Source organism: Chiloscyllium plagiosum, chromosome 1 (genome assembly GCF_004010195.1).
Source record: "Chiloscyllium plagiosum isolate BGI_BamShark_2017 chromosome 1, ASM401019v2, whole genome shotgun sequence".
In the NCBI taxonomy this organism is placed as follows: domain Eukaryota; kingdom Metazoa; phylum Chordata; class Chondrichthyes; order Orectolobiformes; family Hemiscylliidae; genus Chiloscyllium; species Chiloscyllium plagiosum.
In genome coordinates this window covers 135,836,050-135,859,486 of record NC_057710.1, presented here as the reverse complement: position 1 = coordinate 135,859,486, position 23,437 = coordinate 135,836,050, and the positions used below count along the sequence as shown (strand labels likewise).

Genomic DNA, 23,437 nt, shown 5'->3' with positions numbered 1-23,437 from the left:
GGGATAGTCAACATGGCTTTGTGCGTGGAAAATCATGTTTCACAAACTTGATTGAGTTTTGTGAAGAAGTAACAAAGAAGGTTGATGAGGGCAGAGATGTGATCTATATAGACTTCAGTAAGGCATTCGACAAGGTTCCCCATGGGAGACTGATTAGCAAGGTTAGATCTAATGGAATACAGGGAGAACTAGCCATTTGGATACAGAACTGGCTCAAAGGTAGAAGACAGAGGGTGGTGGTGGAGGGTTGTTTTTCAGACTGGAGGCCTGTGACCAGTGGAGTGTCACAAGGATCGGTGCTGGGCCCTCTACTTTTTGTCATTTGCATAAATGATTTGGATGCGAGCTTAAGAGGTATAGTTACTAAGTTTGCAGATGACATAAAAATTGGAGGTGTAGTGGACAGCGAAGAGGATTACCTCAGATGACAACAGGATCTGGACCAGATGGGCCCATTGGCTGAGAAGTGGCAGATGGAGTTTAATTCAGATAAATGCGAGGTGCTGCATTTTGGGAAAACAAGTCTTAGCAGAACTTATACATTTTATGGTAAGGTGCTAGGGAATGTTGCTGAACAAAAAGACCTTGGAGTGCAGGTTCATAGCTCCTTGAAAGTGGAGTCACAGGTAGATAGGATAGTGAAAAAGGTGTTTGGTATGCTTTCCTTTATTGGTCAGAGTATTGAGTACAGGAGTTGGGAGGTCATGTTGTGGCTGTACAGGACATTGGTTAGGCCACTGTTGGAATATTGCGTACAATTCTGGTCTCTATCAGAAGGATGTTGTGAAACGTGAAATGGTTCAGAAAAGATTTACAAGGATGTTGCCTTGAGTCATAGAGAGAGGTTGAATAGGCTGAGGGCTGACCTTATAGAAGTTTATAAAATCTTGAGGAGCAGGGTGGGGGGAGTCCAAAACTAGAGGGCATAGGTTTAGGGTGAGAGGGGAAAGATATAAAAGCAACCTAAGGGACAATGTTTTCACGCAGAGGGTGGTACATGTATGGAATGAGATGCCAGAGGTAGTGGTGGAGGCTCGTACACTTGCAACATTTAAAAGATACCTGGATGGGTATATGTATAGGAAGGGTTTTGGAGGGATATGGGCCAGGTGCTGGCATGTGAGGGTAAATTAGGTTGGGATATCTGGTCGACATGGACGAGTTGGGCCGAAGGGTCTGTTTCCACGCTGTACACATCTACGACTCTGAGCGTGGTGTAGTTATCCTGGTGTTCTGACTAAAATATGCAGGTATCCCCAAACCAAATCACTAACGTATAGGTCAATTGGGCACTTCTCTCTGCTGTTTTTGGGACCTTGTGTGGAAACCACTACATTTCTTTGCATTACAACTGTCAACTTTACTTCCATAATGGGTTCAATGAGTAGGAAATATTTTGCAATGCCCTGATGTCATGCAAGTATATCCATTGTTATTCTTTGCTCTTTCAATTTCTATTTGTATTAGCCACCCAAGGCTGCCTATACCAAAAGGCCTTATCAATGACAACAATCTTACAACTGTAACAAAATCAAGGTTGTCTGTTGAAGGACCAATTCCTTCCTTCACAGAAGTTAATAATATAGTCAAATGGTCACACAGTTCTTGAAGATAGGAATACGTTAATCATAACTGAACATTTAAATAAATAAACATTTGTAAATTTCAGTCATTCAGTATGATAGCAATGTAGAAATAAAAAAGCACTTTTTAAATCCTGCTGTATTGTTCACTTTTAAGCATTACTGCTTGAATTACTTTCATTGTGATATAACAGGTTTTATTCACATTTTTTTTATCAATGTTCATAGCTTCTGCCAAAAAAATATACTTTAATATTTATTGGGCTCCAGTAATAAATAAGAAATACAGGACTACATTGCTTTGCCAAATATCTCATTTCAACTTCTGTGAAACATGGATATTTTAATTGTTCATTTGCTTTATTTTAATAGAAAATTTTAATCAATTTTGTTGACCTCTTAAAATGTATAATCTTATGCTTTCAAAGGCCTTTTTTTTAGCCGAAGCACAAAATGTAAACGTTGGTGATAATTGATTAGATTGGGAAGGAACTCTGTTAAAGTTATTTCCTATCATCATTCCTGGAGTATAACAGCACCTAGATGTATTAACTTATTTCAGGATTTACCCTAAACATGTTTAGGGTAATAAAGAATGTTTAATAAAGCTGACCCCTGCATAAGAAATTGGAAACTATTAGTAACCCAAATAATATGGGTTAATATAAAATAATATGTAGAATAATGTGGTTTTAAACCCAAACATACTCCTTCATGGCTGTTTTTTCATAGAAATATGAAGTGTTTTTCTGTAACATTTCACTGATATTACATTAAGCACTGAAGTTATTGTATATGACTGTTTCCAAATATTAGGGCTTAATCTATTTGTTTGAAGCAATCTTTCACCTTTCCATGGGTAATCTTTGATTAAACTATTCTGTTTCCAAAATTACCTCCTTTTGACCTTGAGTAGCTTCCAATTGTATGTTTGTGCCTTTTTCTACCTGCATAATCTCACCCCAGTCTCAGCATGCCTGCTGCTGAATCGAGTACTTTAAACATGTTATAGAAATATAAGATGTCACTGCAGACACATAGCCCTTGACTATAAGGGATTCAGGGATAAAGTGAAGTTATTTGGTACATATATTTGTTATCATGAATCTTGTTTCGATCTGTATTGAACTTTGCTAGAGATGCATATAAATCTGTGAACTCACATAATCGTAAATCATACCATGTTACAGTGCAGTACAGGCCCTTCAGCCCTTGATGTTAAATGTGAAATTAATCTGATGGACATCTAACCTACACCAATCCATTATTATCCAATGCCCATTTAAATGCCCTTAACATCGGCGAGTCTACTACTGTTGCAGGCAGTCTGTTCCACACCTCTATTACTTTGTGAGTAAAGAAACTACCCCTGATGTATGTCCTAAATCTATCATCTAGTCATTAGAGAAGTACAGCACAGAAACAGACCCTTTGCTCCACCTCAATTTTACTGACCAGATATCCTAAACTGATCTAGTCCTGTTTGCCAACATTTGGCCCATATCCCTCTAAAACCTTTCTATTCATGTACCCATCCAGATGCCTTTTACATGTTAGAATTGTTCCAGCCTCCATCACTTCCTCTGGCAGCACATTCCATACACGCACCACCCTCTGCATGAAAACGTTTGCTTTATGGAAATGCCTCACATTTATCTAAATTACCTGCCATTCCTTGACCCATTGGGCCATCTGATCAAGGTCCTGTAGTATTCTGAGGTAACCTTCTTCACTGCCCACTATGCTACCAATTTTGGTGTCATCTGCAAACTTACTAGCCAAGCCTCCATTGTTCATATCGAAATTATTTATATGAATGATGAAAAGCAGTTGACTCAGTACCGATCCTTGAGACACACAGGCTCCAGTCTGAAAAATGTCCCTCTACCACTACCTGCTGTCTCCTACCTTCAAGTCAATTTTGTATCCAGTTGGCTAGCTCCCGCAGATTACATGTGATCTGACCTTACTAACCAGTCCATTACGTGGAATCTTTTTGAACATTTTGCTGAAGTCCATATAGACAATACTGATCATTCTGCCTTTATCAATCTTCTTTGTCACTTCAAAAACTCAATGAGGATAGTGAGACACGTTTTCCCACACAAAGCCATGTCAACTATCACTAATCAGTCCTTGCCTTTCTAAATGCATGTAAACCTGTCCCCCCGAATCCCCTCCAATAATGTGCCCACTACTGATGTCAGGCTCACTGGTCTGTAGTTCCCTGGCTTTTCCTTACCACCTTTTCTAAATAATGGCACCACATTAGCTAACCTCCAGTCTTCCAGTACCTCACCAGTGGCACACCTGCCTTGGGTGACAGTCTGTGTGGAGTTTGCACGTTCTCCACATACCTGCATGGGTTTTCTCCCACAAGCCGAAGATGTGAAGATTAGGTAGATTGGTTATGCTAAATTGCCCTGTATAGTCCATGGATGTGCAGGAAAGGTGGGTTAGCCATGGGAAATGCAGGATTACGGGGATAGGAAAGGGATTTGGGTGGAATGCTCTTCGGAGGGCAGTTTAGACTCTATGGGCTGAATGACCTCTGTCTACACTGTAGGGATTCTGAATCTATATTGATATTTTCTACTTAAATGAAGACTTAATAATATATAAAACCATTTTCTACAAAAGCACATCATTAGTATTACCAGCAATAATTTCTAAATAGTCAACTCAAGTGTAAAGGATTAGCTTTCAAAATATTCTATCTTTATTACCTATTTTCCTATCCATCAGAAACCTGAATGAGACTGAGATTTCAACCCAAGATTTGATATAATTTGTTCTAGTGGAGCTGGGAAATGATGTTAGCCTTTCAAAATCATGTTGATGTTTGCACAATTACTCCAATCAGAATGCACAATTAAATCCTTCATCTTTACATAGTAAACATTATGTTTGGGTTTCATTCTTCCATCTCTCCCATACTCCTTTCTTTGGCAACAATAGGCTAGTGACCAAATGCAACATGGGAGACTTGCTAGCAATAACTGGAGAACAGACAGTTTCAAAACAATTTAAATATGCAATAAAAGAAGATGACGACTGATTTATTCTTGCTGCAAATATCTCTTTCATGTAACATTTGCAAATGTGTTTGGATTGCAGATTCATATTTGAGTTTCTCCATGAGGTTACCTTAGCATGTATGTATTAAAAATACTGTTATAAAATCTGAAGTGCTATGTTCACACTACTTGTATGGTGGGTAGTTTAAAATTTGGATTCAGACAAGTTAATTGGAACAATATCGTGTCAGCAATGAAAAACAGTATACTATCTTAGTGATTGCTGATACTCTTGTGTAGTAACCACCAACTCAAATGCAATTTTGAAATGTCAGCTTATATTCCAAACTAGTTTTGTGGATTTTGCTCTTGCACATAATAGGTGGAGCAGTGCAAAATGTGTAAAGATTAGAGTGGGGCTGGAAAAGTACAGCAGGTCAGGCAGCGTCTGAGGAACGGGAAAATCCTAATGAAGGGCTTTTGTCCAAAACGTTGATTTCCCTTCTCCTTGGATGCTGCCTGACCTGCTAAACATTTCCAGCGCCACTCTAATCTTTACTCTAATCTGTAGCATCTGCAGTACCCACTTTTGCCTAGTGTAAAATGTATAGCCAGTCTAGCTTGAAGCTGACACGTGAGTCAAGTTGAACGAGTCAAAAGTTCTGACGATGAGGAAAGCAGGTTCTTCCATGGGATGAAGGCAACAAAGTTGTTGCTGAAATCAAGAGAGATTCTGCCATGGAATGAATGGTTTGGTGGTTAAAGCATCAGATTCTTACCAACAATTGGAAAAATTGCTACTGAGTACTTCAGTCCAGACAGAAGTCTCAGGTGAGAGCTAGGAAATGTAGAGAAGATACCTCCACAAAGCGCTCTGCCTCTGTGAAATAACTTCTGGGCCATTACAGTCTAATCCTGGGTCATATCGGACCCATTCCCAGTCCTCCTGGGAAGTATCAGTAACAAGGTTTACATGAGAAAAGACCATCAACAACCTCTGTTATCATTTATAATTAATAATGAAAGTGGAGTGGCTAGAAGTAATTCTAGTGGGGCAAGCAAGAGAGATGTTAATTTGGGCAGAGGGGCAGCATTAGAATCTACTATCTGAATTTTCAGTCATTATCTATCACAAACTGCTTTTGTATCAGATGGTAATACCAAGTAAGAATTTTGCTCAAGGTATGCTGAAGGGGAAAAGTGAATCGCGTTGTGATACTAATTATTTATATTGATATGGTGCATAACAAAGCAGGGCGACAATCCGTGTTAAGCCTAATTTCATGCATGTTCCTGGCTCCAAGTTTCTGAAGGAGTCAGCATGCGCAAGACATGGGTCCAGTTCTGGTTGCAAAAGGTATGATTATTACACGCCCATTTTGCATATTCATGTAAGTCGATATCAGATAGTTTGAGTCAACCTGGACAAGAGAAAGACGACAGACTCTTCACCGGGGTGACTGACAGAAAAGAGAATAATTTGGAATTTCTGTAATAGGTGCTGACTAAAAGGTGAACTCCTGGCAGGGGATGCCAGAAACTGAGCAGCAATTGGCTTTGTGGAACCAATTTTGTTCTGTGATTGAGTACCATATATTATCAATGAAACAAACAAAATAAATAGCTGTAACGTAGGTTCCTGCCAAATAAGCATTAGATTCTTACCAACAATTGGAAAAGTATCTTGTTGCCACTTGGTTGCAATAATTGTATCCTATTTACCATTTGTTATTGCTTCCGAACAACCAGGTATAAGGAAGAAACTGCATTTTTTTTCAGGCACATGGTAGTTGTTTGTAGTGGTTGCTATCAGAGCAATTGGTCAACTGGATTTGTTTTTAAAGACTGTCTACAGTAGTGAATGTTTTTTCAGGCTTTATTTAGGGTTTGAGTTTTAAAATTAAAAAAATCAAATATTCAATATTTGATTTGCTTTATTGTAGTCATGAGTACCAAAGTACAGTGGAAAGCTTTGTTTGTGAGCAGTACAGGCAGATCATAGCAAGCAAGGATGTACACATCATATGGGCAGATAGGTTACACTGCACAGGAGGTGCATGAAGCAAGATCAACATTATTTGAAGTTAGAGAGTCCATTTATCTGTCTAATACCAGCAGGGAAGAAGCTGTTCTTGGACCTGTTGGTGCATGTTCAAGCTTCTATATCTTCTGCCTGACGGAAGAGTTTGTAGGAGAGTATTACTAGGGTGGGAGGGGTCTTTGTTGTTGGCAGCTTTTCTGTGATAACCAAAAGTGTTAATCGATGTCTGGGCTGTGCACACAACCTTCTATAGTTTCTCATGGTCCTGGGCAGAGCATTTGTCATACCAGGCCATTATGCACCCAATTAGTATGCTTTCTGTGGTGCATCTGTAAAAATTGGTGAGGGTCCTTATGTACATACCGAATTTCCTAAGCTCCTTGAGGAAGAAGAGGCATTGTTATATCTTGTATGATGTATCGAAATGGAAAGTCCAGAACAGGTTATTGGTTATCATCACTCATAGGAACTTGAAGCTCTCAACCACCAGGAGAAAGTCAGGACTACAGATGCTGGAGATTAGAGACGAGAGTGTGGTGCTGGAAAAGCACAGCAGGTTAGGCAGCAGCCAAGGAGCAGGAGAATCAACATTACGGGCAAGAACCCTTCATCAGGAATGAGGCTTGTGAGCCAAGGGGGTAGAGAGGTAGAGAGATATATGAGAGGAGGGTGGGGCTGGGGGAAAAGGTAGCTGAGAGTGTGATAGGTAGATGCAAGTTGGGGTAATGATAGGGTGGAGCAGATCGAAGGGAAGGAAGATGGATAGGTAAGACAGGTCATGAGGCTGATGCCAAGTTGGAAGGTTGGACCTGGGATAAGGTGGCTGGAGGGGAAATGAGGAAACTAGTGATGTCCACATTGATGTCGTATGGTTGGAGGGTCCCCAGGCAGAAGATGAGACATTCTTCCTCCTGGCGTCAGGTGGTTAGGGTTTGGTGATGGAGGAGGCCCAGGACCTGCATGTACTTGGCGGAGTGGGAGGGGGAGTTGAAGTGTTCAGCCATGGGGCAGTGGGGTTGGCTGGTGCGGGTGTGCCATGTTCTCTGATCTCAAGACCCCTTCTTAAAATGAAGCACAGGCACCACTGGAAGTTGAAGCTACGACCTCCTGTTTACTAGGCAAGCACTTTAACCAACTAAGCCTCTGTGTGATATTGGTTCTGCTTCTTTTCCTATACCCAGATTTGCTACAACAGCAACTGAGTGACTTTCCCAACACCAAAATCACTGTGACTTTCTTTTTGTTTCATCTTCTAAACATTAACCACCATCCAGTTAAATACCCAATTAGATATTTACAAGCAAAACCCATTATTGTCATGTGAACTATGTAAAGTAAAGGGGAGGGGGAGGTGTTTGGAAGAGCAGGAAGGGACCAATTCAAAATGGAGGTGGCTGGGGGAACTAAAGCACTGTATCCCCCGCAGTGCCCATCTTTCTGTAAAGGCAGTGAGAGCACTGAGGGAAAGCACATGCTCCCTCTCGAAGGACACCCAGGCACATACGCAACCATGGAAGAGGGGCAGGCAGTCTACAGAGATGACTCTGTCCACATCCTGCTGCTTGGATCTGTTCATAGCTGAGATTCCCCGATCGGCCCACACTCCTCCGCACAAAATTCCCAAAGATCAGGAGTGTAGGGCTGAAGTGCAGCCAAAAATGCAGCAAATGATTTTTCAAATAACTAAAAACTGGGTCTGCGTTACACAAGGTTCAGGTGATGAGTTCCAGTTGGACCGCTGACTGTTACCAAGGAAGCTCATCCTCAATGAGTTCCACGGGGAGATCAGTGATTTCCATTAACATTATTATCACAGGCTACTTATCTTCTTGCTGATATTTACAGTTCGATCATCAAATACGTCAATTTAACTTGCCATTGGATGACAGATATTGAGTATAAAGTTCTATCCATATGCATATGTTTGGTGGGTGTTAGTCAAAACTGGAATTATTTACTTTAAAAGATGATAAATTTCACAAGAGAAGGTTTTGCCTTTTATGATGTGCAGCTTTGTTTGCCCCATTAGCTGTATTTTATTGTACAGCTACTGATCCAAAAATCTTTTCAGAAAGTATTTTTCAGGCTGGTTTTGTTTTTGACATTTCTGATTTTCCTTAAGTATCCATTTAAATTGTTGCTTTTCTAAAGGAGCATTGCAGCTACAGACCATGAACCAACAGATGCACGGAAATCTTTCCCATGTTTTGACGAACCGAACAAGAAAGCGACATACACCATCTCTATAATACATAACAATGCATATCAAGCACTTTCAAACATGCCAGTTGAGGTAATTATATGACAATTCAAAAATTAAATTGATGTAGCAATTGATAAAATCTATGAAAATGAATGTATGGGAAAATTGAGAGCATGTTTCTTCTTTTTCCACTGTCCCGCGGTTCAGTTTATAGATAATCTAGAATCTGCAGCCGGCCTTTGCTAAAATGGTTTTCTATTTAATGTACTTCAACCTTTTGAGCCCACTGTTCAGATATTGGGAAGTATCAAAAATGGAATGTTTCTGTAGTAACTTGTAAATCCCTAGATTGTCTCCTTGGGATAAGGGAAGGAAGCTTTAAATAATAATTAGTGTTATCTCTCTGTTTTATAATTTTCACACTTTAAATTGTGACATCAGTTATACATTGAGAGAAATATAAATATATTGTATTAGTACTATGGCAATTGTGAAGGCACTAAAACAAACCGAAGTACAGGTATGTTATGGTACATGGGAGTTTCTTTGTCTTCCAGAAAGTGGAATCCCTGGGTGATGGCCTGGTTAAAACCATATTTGCAAAATCTGTTCCAATGAGTACCTATTTGGTCTGTTTCGCAGTTCATCAGTTTGTGCCTGAAGAAAGGATGTCATCAAGAGGAGTACCTGTGAGTTGTTTAATATCTTGAGAACAAGATATGCCAAAGTAAATTTGATTATTTTGATGTTGCAAAACAATGAACTTGCCTTGTGCTCATAAGGTATATTGTTTCATGTGGTAATCATTGCAAGCTACTTAAAAGAAGAATGAGTAATTGATAGTGCAACTGGCAGAAGTGAATTGCAATGACAGTGGAGGTAACTTCGACTTTGTGCAATCATGTGAAATGGACAGTCCTGCTCCAGAACAAAATTGTGCCCACTATGTTGCTTGGTCAGAATCACCAATTGGTTCAGTGCCATAAAAACTTGATCTGTGATGTTTCAACAAAATTCACTCTCACTGAGGCACCAATATAGATGTTAACTTTATTAAAGCTGCTAGGTGCAATAATAATATGCAGAGTTTAGCCAGACACAACAACACAAAATCTGGACAAACTTTTGATAATCTTGACTTAGCTGGTTTTAGCAGCTGGGACCCCTGACATTAGTGTTTGCACACCAGCTCAGGTTACTGCTCCTGGTTACTGTTTGGAGATTGGGGAAATGTACAGGAGTTTGTATGTTTCAAGGTGACCAGATCGGGTTCAGCTGGAATATTTCTATAGTCGACTAATCTTTTATACAATCTGGTTTATCAATTTCTCTGAGGAGTGACAAAATGGCACCTGGGAAGCCTTGGTTCAAGAGAGAAGCTTCAGGAGAGGAAGGGAAAAAGTGAAGACTTAAAACATAATAGACCTCATTGCATGCCTGAGATTAGATTGCTATCAGAGAAGGGAACATGACTACATTGAAGTAATAAGGACACAAAGATTTTCTTAGAGAATCAAGTGAATTTAGAAACATTTATTTATTTGCTTAAGTTTACATTTTTGTATATTTATCTTTCAGCTGAGAATTTATGTTCAGCCTGAACAGAACAAAACAGCAGTTTACGCAGCAGATACAATGAAAAATATATTTGACTACTTTGAGCAATATTTTAACATGAGTTACTCACTTCCTAAATTAGGTACTGTTCCTATCTGTTTCTTTCTTGTATATCACAAATGTATATTGCAACATGATAAAAAAACAAAATGTAATGATTGATCTGTTGTTTTTGTCAGTAATTTATCAACCACACTCATTGCGAATTTGGATTATCTTTTCATCCATCCCCATATAACTTTTTATTTAATTTACATATATCTATTATTCCTCTGAATGGGAGAAGGAAGTGGTGGAAGGAGGACTCTCAGATTAATTAAGCTGCATTTTCTGTAGCCATCAATCTTACCCAATAAGTAAATTGTAATGTGTGCATCCAGGGATGAAGAATTTTAGCTATGATGATAGATTGAAGAAGTTTGGGACTTCTTATTTTCCTTGAGATTTTCCTAATGGTTTTCAAAATCAGGAGTGGGCTGGACTGCAGGAAGAAGCTATTCCTGCTCATGAAAGAAAAAAAGAACGAGAGAACACAGATTTAAAGTGATGCACAAATGAAGCAAGGATGATGTGAGAAAAAGCATTTTTCACGCAGCAAGTAGTTAGGGTATGGAATGTACTGCCTGGAAGTGTAATGGAGACCAGTTCAGTTGACACATTCAAATGGCATTTGGATAGTAGTGATGTGCGAGGACATGGGGGAAAAAGCAGGAAATTGGCACTAGGTGATAGAATTGGTGCAGGTAGGATGGGCCAAATGTACTCCTTCTGTGCCAAAACAACTTTTGTGATGCGATTTTATCACTGGTGGGGAAGTTGGGAGACTGCTGCCCACCAGAAACCCAATTGAACCATTTGCGTAGCAAATTGCCTTTGAAGGCATTTTGCCTCTGTCTGAGTGAGGACAAAGGAAGGGGGAATGCCATCCTACAAGGAGACCAACAAAAAAAACTTTCTAAACTTTATGTGTGCTCTGGTGGGTCTGGGATTCTGCTTTCTGGGCATCTTCATGGGCAATTTTAGCATGGCCAATCCACCCAACTCCTCTTTCTTCCCCCCACCCCACACCACTCCTCCATCCCGACCAAGCAAACCTGTGGCATAGGCTAACTCCAGGTCGATATGCTACTGGTGTAGTATGGTTTTGTCCTATCTCCCAGTCACTGAGGCCCAATGGTCTGGCATCCTGTCCATTTCCTTCCCACTGCCAGGAGACCTGTGTACTGCAGCTCCTTCTTATTTTATCTGCTTCCAACCTCACCTTTGTTGCCTCCAGTTTGGAGTTGGCAATATTAAATCTACAGTCTGAATGACGTAACTGAATTTATCTGTTAAAGTGCTTCAGCCAGCCAGTCAGTCACTGGATTAAATGGTCATTAATCAATCAAAGTTGCTCGTCACTCTCCATTGTCTCTCAGTGAGAAGTGCCTTTGTGTGTTAAAATTTCTTAGACTTGACAATAGTATTTGGTTGCAAATAACTTTGCAGCATTAGTTACAAATATATTGAGTTCAATTGAGTCTTGACATGCTCAGTATTTGAAGTAATATTTATCCAGAATAACAATGTTTACTCATTTCATTTTGGGCAGAAAATGTAACGTTTATTAATTGGGATGATACCGTGGTGATCACTGCTACCTCGCACTACTAGGGATCCAGGAGCGCTTCCACCCTCAGGCGACTGTCTGTGTGGAGTTTGCACATTCTCCTGGTGTCTGCGTGGGTTTCCTCCCGGTGCTCCAGTTTCCTCTCACAGTCCAAAGATGTGCAGGTTAGGTGGATTGGCCATGCAAAATTGTCCATAATGTCCAGGGATGTGCGGGCGAGCTGGATTATAGATAGGAAATGCAGGGTTACAGGGATACAGTGGGTCTTGTGGGATGCTCTTCGGAGGGGTGGTGTGGACTCGATGGGCCAGACGGGCTGCTTCCACACTGCAGGGTTTCTATGAATTTCAATGAATTTTTTTAATACTTGCCTCTTTGCACTGTATTAGAAAATCTAAGATCTTTGTACAGTTTTAATCATTCAAAGTAATCTTTTAAAAGGAATTGCTTTTCAGTTTCATAAATGATCAAATATCACAAATATATTTAGTAAGAACCAAATTATATGATGCTCACCAGAGGTGAATGCCACACAGACACTCAAACACAGATTGTCCTCAGTTGCAGTGGCTTTTGTCATCATTAGCTAATCGAGGAATAGGTGTAATTTGGTTTATTTCATGAAACAATGTCTATCTCCAACAAGGAAGGCATAACTTAAATATGGATTTGGGTCCAGGGTATTAATTTCTTAATATTCAAGTGAGCAGGACATCTAATTGTTATGTTATTTTCAGTAACTTGGAGATGGTGAGGACTGCAGATGCTGGAAAGTCAGAATTGATAAAGTGCAGAGCTGGTAAAAGCATAGCAAGTGAAGCAGCATCAGGAGCAGGGAAAGTCATGAAAGGTTCCAAACTGAAACGTCGACTGTCCTGCTCCTCTGATGCTGCTTGACCTGTTGTGCTTTTTCTAGCTCTCTAAGTTATTGACAATGTTATTTTAATTCCTGCCAACTTCAATCTTCCAAAAGGTATCTACATGTTAAATTAATACTTAAACTATTTAAAACAGGTGAGAAATCGGGCTCATACATTCCTGTGGAGCTCCAAAATAGCATTTGGGCTTGCATGGGCATAAAGGACAAAATATGCCATACACCTTATTGGTCCGGGGGCTGCTATTCGTAGCGCAGGTCTGCCATATGTTTACAGACCAAGGCAGTTCATGCTGTTGATTTGACACAACCAGTGCCTTTGGGTCCCAACTAATGCCCTCTCTTAATTGTCTCTCTTTATCTGACAGCTGCTGAATGCAATTTCATGGCAACAGTAAGAACCAGCACCTCTCCCCCCCCCCCCACCCTCACAAACACAACTCACCTAACTCATCTACCAGTGTAGAGAGATACACAGAATAAGGCCCTTTAGCCTATCAAATCTGCACCAAATTAAAATAGACACCTCACTACTTTAATTCCATTTTCCAGCATGTGGCCCTGCTTATGGGATCAACTGCTTAGAGGAAAATAAATTTGCCAAATCAAATGTACCAATGAGGTTATGCCAAATTCAATACAAAATGCAACTTTTCACCCCAGTGCCTGTTTTGTACGTGCCATTACTTGTCCTAGTGCTACAATGGAGTACCAATGGCAGCAGCATCATTGGTTAGGAGGCTGTTGACTTTCTTTGAAGGAGTCCACAGATGATCCTGGGCAATTACCAAAACAACCTGGACTCGTGGCCCAGCTTCAGTTCATACCCATGAATGTGCAGTGTGTGCTGACCAATGGACTGTGGCTAGGGCTCAGGGTATTGGTGGGAGCAGGGTGAGGGGGTTTGGCAAGGAGATTTGTGTGAGAGGACGTAATCTTTGTATGTCATGATTTGGCCCATATCACATTGTCTGACATTTCCATGTTGTAAGGATGGGCTGTAGGCTTGACACACAGTTTGATGCCATGATATTGCAGGACCTCGCCTTGCTCTTTAGCATTCTGTGCAGCTTTTTTGGAATGCTCCCAATGTGTCAGATATTTTGTTGTGAACATCTGTTTACTGGGATAAGTCTACAGCCAGGCCTTCTCAACACCATATCATCCAAAGTCATCTGCAGTCCCCTCCACTGATGTCAACAGCCCATGTATAACCATGTTTTCCAGTGATTGGCATCGTTACTATCCCCATCTACTGCTCTGGCCACACCACAACTGTCTCAAGTTTATCCTTAAGACCGTTGCTCTCAACTTTTTTAAGTCGAGATATCCCTATCTGGTTGTGTGTCACATACTCCTGGAGGAGAAAGAGAAGGGTCTCGTAAGTGTAGCACCTTCTATTTGGCTGCTTGGATATTATGGTTTATTTCTGAAGCTATATGTGCAAGCTGAGAGATATAGGTGTGACAGTAAGCTGAAACATATGAATGTTTAGCTATGAAACCTGATTGGTAGAAGTTGTTAAAAGGTGAAAATTGGAGATGTAATTTGAGCAGTGTCTGTGACCAGTCATTCAGTTGGCAGAATGTGGTTTTGAAAGTTACATTTGCTGACTTTGACCACTCTTGTGAGGTCATTGAATATTTTCTGAGTCTGAATTCAGTGGTCAAAGATTGACTCCAATTGACCTCTCTTGCTATCTGCTCCCACTGCCTTCTGACCTTGTGCTGGAGGAACTCCTTCTTCCTGTGGATTAATAGAATCTCCATCAAAACTGGATTTTTTAAAAAAAGGAATTTAAATTTCCCATTCTCAAATTAAATAGATATTTCATAATTTAAAATAATTTTTTTACTATGATTTAGGGGAGGTGATACCCCAATGGTATTATCGCTAGATGATTCATCCAGAAGCTCAGCTAATGTTCAGGACACCCAGACTCAAAACCTGCCACAGCAGATGTTGGAATTTGAATTCAATTTTTAAAAATCTGGAATAAAGAATCCAATGATGGCCATGAACCTATTGTCGGTTGTAAGAAAAACCCAACCGGCTCCCTAATGACCTTCAGAGATGGAAATCTGCCAACCTGACCTGTTCCAGCCTAAATGTGACTTCAGACCCACAGCAATGTGGTTAACTCTCAAACTCTGAAATGGCCTAGAAAGCCATACAATTGTATCAATCGCTATGAAGTTTCAACAAAGAAATGAAACTTGATGGACCACCTTGCATCGACCTAACCCCTGGAAAAGACAACACAGAAACAGCCTTGTTGACCCTGAAAAGTTCTCCTTATTAGCATCCACTGGCTAGTGCAAAAATTGAGAGCTTTCTTACAAGCTAAGCAAACAAGTGTGTGACATAGTCATACTTCGGGAATCCTATCTCCCAAAAATGTTCCAGATACCAACACTACCATCCCTGGGTATGTCACACTGGTAGGGTAGACCCTGCAATGGTGACAGTGCAGTGGTAGTTAAACTTGGAGCGAGTTGACTCTGGATCCCATGAATTCTCATGGCTTCAGGTTAAACATGGGTAAGGAATTCCTGCTGCTGATTACCACATACCATCCTCTTTCGGTTGATGAATCTGTACTCCTCCATGTTGAACAACACTTGGAGGAAGCACAGAGGCTGGCAAGGGCACAGAATATATTCTGGGTGGGGGATTTCAACGTCCACTACCAAGAGTGGCTCGGCAGAGGTATTACTGATTGAGCTGGTTGGGTCCTAAAAGACATTGCTGCTAGCCTGGGTTTGTGGCAGGTGGTGAGGGAACCCACAAGAGGGAAAACATACTTTACCTCATCCTTACCAATTTGCTAGCTCTAGATGCATTTGATCATGACATTATCAGCAAGACCAAGCACCATACAGTCCTTGTGTTGAGTTAAAAATCACACAACACCAGGTTATAGTCCAACAGGTTTATTCGGAAGCACTAGCTTTCGGAGGTTATAGTCCAACAGGTTTATTCGGAAGCACTAGCTTTCGGAGAGCTGCTCCTTCATCAAGTGGTTGTGGAGTATAAGATTGTAAGACACAGAATTTATAGCAAAAGTTTACAATGTGATGTAACTGAAATTATGTATTGAAAAAGACCTTGATTGTTTGTTACACCCCAGTCCAACACTGGCATCTCCAAATCATGACTTGTGTTATGAGGCACTGTCACTGTGCTAAATGGGACAGATTTGGAAAGGATGTAACAACTCAACTGGGCACCGTGGACCATCAACACCAGCAGAATTATACTTCAGCACACTCTGCAACCTCATGGCCCAGCAAATCCCTCACTCAACCATTACCATTAAGCTAGGGGATCAACCCTGGTTCAATAGATAGGGCAGGAGGCATGCTAGGAGCAGTACCAGGCTTCTCTGAAGATAAAGTGTCAACCTGGTGAAGCCACCAAACAGGATTACTTGCATGCCAAACAGCATAAGCAACAAATGATAGACAGATCTAAGTCATCACAAAACCAACAGATCATACCGAAGTTCTGCAGTCCGGCCACATCCAATCAAGACGGTGGTGGACAATTAAACAACTCATTGGAGGAGAAGGCTCCACAAATATCCCCATCCTCAATGATGGAAGAGCCCAGCATATCAGTGCAAAAGATAAAGCTGAAGCTTTCGTAGGAATCTTTAGCCAGAAGTGCCGAGTGGATAATCTATCTCCCAGCCTCCTCCAGTGATCCCCAGACTTGTGAATACCAGTCTTCAGCCAATTTGATGCACTCCACGTGATTTCAAGTAATGGTTGGAGGCACAGGATGCTGCAAAGGCAATGGGCTTGACAACATTTCAGCAATAGTAATGGATACTCATACTCTCGAACTTGCCACTCCATTAGCCAAGCTGTTCTAGTACAGTTACAACACTGACCAATAATGTGGAAAATTGCTCCGGGCTGCCCTGTGCACAAGAAGCAGGACGCATCCAATGTGGCTAATGACCCCTTCAGCCAATCAGTCTACTCTCAATCATCATACAGTGATGGAAGTTCTCATCAACAGTGCTATCAAGCAGTGCCTGCTCAGCAACGCCCAGTTTGGGTTCCGCAGGAATCACTCAGCTCCTGTTCGCATTACAGCCTTGAATCAAAAAAGCTCTGAATTCCAGAGGTGAACTGAGACATCCAGGCAACATTTCATGATTGTGGTATCAAGGAGCCCAAGTAAAACTAGAATCACTGAGTATCGGGGGCAAACTCTGCTGGTTAGAGTCATTGGAAGATGGTTATGGTTATTGGAGGTCACCCATTCCAGCTCCAGGACATGTCTGCAGGAGTTTCTCAGGATAGTGTCTGAGGCCCAACCATCTTCAGCTGCTTCATCAATGACCTTCACTCCATCATGAGATCAGAAGTGGGGATGTTCACTAATGATTGCACAATGTTCGGCACCATTCTTGACTCCTCAGGCACTAAAGCAGTCCATGTTCAAATGCAACAAGAGGTGAATAATTATCTAGGCCTAGGCTGACAAGTGACAAGTATCATTTGCACCACATAAATGCCAGGCTATATCCATCACCAATAAGAGACAATCTAATCCTTTACGTTCAATGTGGTTACTTCGCTGAATCCCCCACTATCAACATCCTTTGGTCACCATTGACCAGAAATAGTAGACTCTCCAAATAAACACTGGCAACAAGAGCAGGTTAAAGGCTAAGAATACTATGGTGAGTAACTCCCCAAAGCCTGTCCATCATCAACAATGTACAAGTCAGGAGTGTGATGGAATGCTCCCCACTTGCCCAACAACAGCTCCAACAACACTCAAGAAGCTTAGAGGATAAAGCAGCCCATTTGATTGGCATAACATCTAAAGCATCCACACTCTCTGCAAATGATGCCTTATGTCAGCAGTGTGTGATATCTACAAGATACAATGCAGAAATTCATCAACTATCCTTAGATAGCACCTTCCAAACCCACAGTCACTTCTATCTAGATGGGCAAGGGCAGCAGATACATGGGAACACCACTACTTGCAAGTTTCCCTCCAAGCCACTCATCATGCTGACTTGGGTCAAAATCATGGAACTCCCTCCATAAGGGCATTGTGGGTCTTGGACTGGACATGGACTGCAACAGTTCAAGAAGGCAGCACACCACTATTTCATCAAGGGCAACCAGGAATGGGTAATAAATGCTGGCCAGCCAGTAATGCCTTCATCCCATGAACAAAAGAATTAAAAGAAATCAGCAAAACGATCATTGCTAACTTAACACTTTATCTCTTAAGGAGAAAGTGAGGTCTGCAGATGCTGGAGATCAAAGTTGAAACTTTATTGCTGGAACAGCACAGCAGGTCAGGCAGCATCCAGGGAACAGGAGATTCGACGTTTCGGGCACAGGCCCTTCTTCAGGAATGAGCAGAGAGTGTTCAGCAGGAGAAGATAAAAGGTAGGGAGGAGGGACTTGGAGGAGGGGCGTTGGAAATGTGATAGGTGGAAAGAGGTCTTGACCTCTTTCCACCTATCACATTTCCAACGCCCCTCCTCCAAGTCCCTCCTCCCTACCTTTTATCTTCTCCTGCTGAACACTCTCTGCTCATTCCTGAAGAAGGGCCTGTGCCCGAAACGTCGAATCTCCTGTTCCCTGGATGCTGCCTGACCTGCTGTGCTGTTCCAGCAATAAAGTTTCAACTTTGATATCCAAATGAATCCAACAAGAACTGGACCAAGCATATGTGGTACTCATAATCTTCTTCATCCTAAGTATACGCATGATTTTACTACAACTGCTAAGTATTTCATCAGTAATATTTTCAGCAACATAACACAAAACATCGCAGATAAGAAAAACTGCAGCATATTAACATGCCAAATTTCCCCTAAAGTAAATGCATTAAAATTCCATCAAATTTGACAATATTGTTATGTATTTGGCTTTAAGGGGTTAACACGTAGGGGGTTCCATACAACAGCCAAGCAGGGTGAGATCAATAGTTGTGATGTTGAGAAGATATGCTCTTCTTCATTAGGGTAAATAAAACCACAGAAAGTAGACAAAATCAAACACAAAATATTGCTGAGGAAAGGAGTGAACAAAGACAGAAATGGGAACTATTTAAATGTAAATCTATGATTCGCTCCAGTAATAATATCTAACAATATTCAATATCTAGGATCATACCAAAAGAGTACTTTGAAGTATTAAAGGGATTTTCTGCTATCTAGTGATCTCTGAGGCATGAAGTTTCCCTTTCTTGATATGTGCAAGATCAAGACAAACACTAGGCATACAGTAACAGTGATATCACCGCAGGGAGTTGGCAGCCAATTACACTGAAGTATTCTCAAACAGCAAATCAGAAAGTAAAATGCAGTAAAATCTTCTACTCAATTAAAATTTCCACAGAGTAAATACAAATCATCAGTGATACACATGGGATTAAAGTAGCTGAAATATCATAACTTTTTTTTAAATTTGAAAAAAACATTATTGCCATAATAATGGCAAAAAAGCATCCCAGTGATATAACATTAGATTTCTATGAGTAACTATTGAGTTATTAAAATTAAATTGCATTTATATAGTAACTGTTATGGCCACAGAAAGATCCAAAATGCTTTACAGCCAATAAAGTACTTTGGAAGTACAGTCAGTGTTGAGTACGGCGGGAAAGGAAGAAGCGGAGTGCTTTGAGTCCTTCGTGATGGGGGATGGAGATGTACAGGGACTGGATGTCCATGGTGAAGATGAGGCGTTGGGGACCGGGGAAGCGGAAATCCTGGAGGAGGTGGAGGGCGTGGGTGGTGTCACGAACGTAGGTGGGGAGTTCTTGGACTAATGGGGACTTTATCTCTTAAGCATTCTTACTAGAAACCGCCATTCCAAACACCACACTCATCATTCTACTTCTAATTTCAACTGAGAACCTTTTTCTATATTATTTTAATGAGGAGTTATGCAGTTCTTCTGAAAATAATACACATCACAGTCTCAAAAGAATCAATCTGATTCTCCGCAGTTTCCTTTCTGGTAATTCCAATATGTCTCTATGTGACAATTCCATCTCTGCTCTCTTCTACTGGTTTTACCAGGTAGACCTCACAGTCCTTAATTCATCATGAGATTGGATATTTTATTCGACCAGGCATACCACTAGTGATCCCTGTGCAGTATCCCATAGAAATATTGCTAGTGCTTCCAAATTTGCCAATGATACAAAATTCAGTGGAGACATAAGTTCAAAGGAGGATACAAAGAGATTTCATAAGGACCTGGACAGGTTAAGTGTATGAGCTAGAAAATTTCAATGTGAATGAGCGTGAAGATTTCCAGTTTGATAGAGAAAAAGAAAACAGGATATTTTTAAACGCTGAGGGGTTGGGAAGTTTGGGTGTTCATAGAGACCCAGACGTTGTTCACGAGTCATTAAGAGTTAACATATGAGTGAAGCCCATAATTCAGAATGCAAATAGTATGTCAGTGTTAAATGCAAGGATATTGAGACTCGGAGTGAAGATGTCATGTTGCAGTCGTCTAGGGCCTTGGAGTATTGTGTACAGTTTTTATAAAGGGAGTGCAATGGCGGTTCACCAAACTAATCCTGGGGATGGTGGGATTGTCTTAAGTGCAGAGATATGAGAGACTGTGTCTGCATTCTAAAGAGTTCTGAAGAATGAGGTGATCTCACTGAAATCTGCAAACATTTCACAGGATGTGGTAAGATATTTCCCTGGCTGATAAGTCTAAAAACAGGAGATATCATCCCAGGATGAAGGAAAGGCCATTAAGACTGAGATGAGGAGGAAGTTCTTCACTGTGTTAACTGTTTGGAATTTTCTCTCTCCAATGACTTTTGGTGATCACTGAGCATGTTCATAACAGTAACCAATTGAATTGTGGAGACCAATGACATCATGGGATACAAAGTAAAAACAAAATACTGCAGATGCTGGAGACCTGATATACAACAGCAAATGCTGGAGAAGCACAATCACATTGCACTCAGAGACAATTCTGTTTGTTTCACTGCAGGTTCTGCAGACCACCTGAGGTTCTTTTTCGATATCAGCCTCATAATGGGGTCTGAAAATATTACTGCAGGGAGTTGCAAGATGGCTATAGGAAGAACAAGGTCAACTTGTAACATTAGGCATACTCCACATTGCCAATTTAATGTCGGTCATTTAAATTTATGAATCACTTTAATACCAAAACAGTTCCCGGCTGATCTAGCTGAGCAGTCCTTGATAACTCTAGTTCAGTAAAGAAAGGTCATAGGACACTCTCCTTTTCTTTTTAATATCTGATGTATTGTCCACTAACATGATGCAGTTGTATAAGACTCTGGTACGGCCGCATCTGGAATATTGTGTGCAGTTTTGGTCGCCATACTATAGGAAGGATGTGGAGGCATTGGAACGGGTGCAGAGGAGGTTTACCAGGATGTTGCCTGGTATGGAAGGAAAATTGTATGAGGAAAGACTGAGGCACTTGGGGCTGTTTTCACTAGAGAAAAGAAGGTTTAGGGGTGACTTGATTGAGGTGTACAAGATGATTAGGGGGTTAGATAGGGTCGACAGTATGAACCTTTTCCCGCGTATTGAGTCGGGTATTACAAGGGGGCATAGCTTTAAATTAAGGGGGGGTAGATATAGGACTGATGTTAGGGGTAGGTTCTTCACTCAGCGAGTCGTTAGTTCATGGAATGCCCTGCCAGTAACAGTGGTGGACTCTCCCTCTTTATGGGCATTTAAGAGGGCATTGGATAGGTATATGGAGGATAGTGGGTTAGTGTAGTTTAGGTGGGCTTGGATCGGCGCAACATCGAGGGCCCAAGGGCCTGTACTGCGCTGTATTCTTCTATGTTCTATGTTCTATGTTCTATAACATCTTCACTTCTTAGCCAAACTCTGCTGCCTCAAGCACGCAGCTGATTGTGCGACCTTACAAAAGTTGAGAGCATATATGAGAATCAATGGTCATGTTCTGGTTGTACAGGATATTGAAATTTGGTCTCCCTCCTATAGGAAGGATGTTGTGAAACTTGACAGGGTTCAGAAAAGATTTACAAGCATGTTGCCAGGAATGGCAAGTTTGAGCTACAGGAAGATGCTGAATAGACTGGGGCTGTTTTCCCTGGAGCATTGGAAGCTGAGGGGTGACTTTATCAAAGTTTATGAAATCATAAGGGACATGGATAATGTGAATAACCAAGTTCTTTTCTGGGGGAACCCAGAGCTAGCGGGCATAGGTTTAAGGTGAGAGTGGAAAGATTTAAAAGGTACCTAAGGGGCAACTTTTTCTGGCAGAGGGTGGTGCGTGTATGGAATGAGCTGCCCGAGGAAGTGGTGGTAGCTGGTACAATTACAATATTTAAAAGGCATTTGGATGGGTATAAAAACAAGAAGGGTTTAGAGGGATATGGGCCAAGTGCTGGCAAATGAAACTAGATTAATTTAGGATATCTGGTCGGCATGGACTGAAGAGTCTGTTTCCATGCTGTATAACTCTATAACTCAATGACTCCTTGAATGCAACTGCTCAGCCTGAGACAATTAAGTCTCCTTCATTTGTAGGATAAATGTCATAATTTGTTTCCTCTATCTCAGTGTTTTTAGAAAGGCTTTGAAATATACAGGAATCAATGCATTAACCAGATTCGCTTCAGTAAATCAGTCATAAAAATTAGTATTTAATATTATTTACACAATAAATATCTGCCATCTAATCATTAAATGCTACTTTTTTATGACTGTGTTTTATAGCATATGACAATCTGCAAATGATAGAAGAATACTGGAGCAGTCAACTGCAGGCAGTCTTGTGGTTATTTACTCAGTGATTCTGAAAGATTAACATGAGCACACTGTTTGTATTTCTGTCAAATGAATCTTATTGATGCTGTTGGCTACATTGCAGATATGATTGCCATCCCAGACTTTGGTACCGGTGCAATGGAAAACTGGGGACTGATCACCTACAGAGAGACTAACTTGCTGTTTGATAAAAAAGAATCTTCCTCCTACAATAAGCAACGTGTCGCTTCAGTTATTGCCCATGAACTTGTTCACCAGGTACTGTAAGAATGCAACATTAAGTGCTCAGAAATGCCAGTTTGTTTTTTATTGACTTTAGGTTGAGCTGCAGATAATGAAACTTGTGCTCAATCTTAATTATCTCTCTAGCTTCCTATTGTTTTATCCAGCGATGAATTGGAAGTTGCTATGTTTCAACTAAACAGAATTTAAGGGATTAGAAATAGTGACATTCATAGGATTTTAATAGAGATTATAAAAAGCAAGAAAAAGACAGAAGGATCTAACTAAATAAATACTTGTTGGATTAAAAATATCACAGAGTCATAGAGATATACAGCACAGAAACAGACCTTTCTGTCCAACTTGTCCATGCCAACCAAATATATTAAATTAATGAAGTCCCATTTGCCAGCGTTTGGTCCATGTCCCTCTAGACCCTTTCTATTCATATACACATCCCGCTTTCTTTTAAATGTTG

At 40.8% G+C, this 23,437-nt stretch overlaps 1 protein-coding gene across 2 annotated transcripts in view; it reads left to right on the top strand.

Annotated features, from left to right (window-relative positions):
• The window catches only part of LOC122553638 (glutamyl aminopeptidase), a 64,309-nt gene that overhangs the window by 12,291 nt on the left and 28,581 nt on the right, over positions 1-23,437 (top strand). For both annotated transcript variants that reach the window (XM_043697755.1, XM_043697764.1), the window contains exons 2-5: positions 8,793-8,934; positions 9,402-9,533; positions 10,423-10,543; positions 22,841-22,995. In XM_043697755.1, the coding sequence (XP_043553690.1) occupies positions 8,793-8,934; positions 9,402-9,533; positions 10,423-10,543; positions 22,841-22,995 (550 nt within the window). The remainder of the gene's footprint in view (positions 1-8,792; positions 8,935-9,401; positions 9,534-10,422; positions 10,544-22,840; positions 22,996-23,437) is intronic.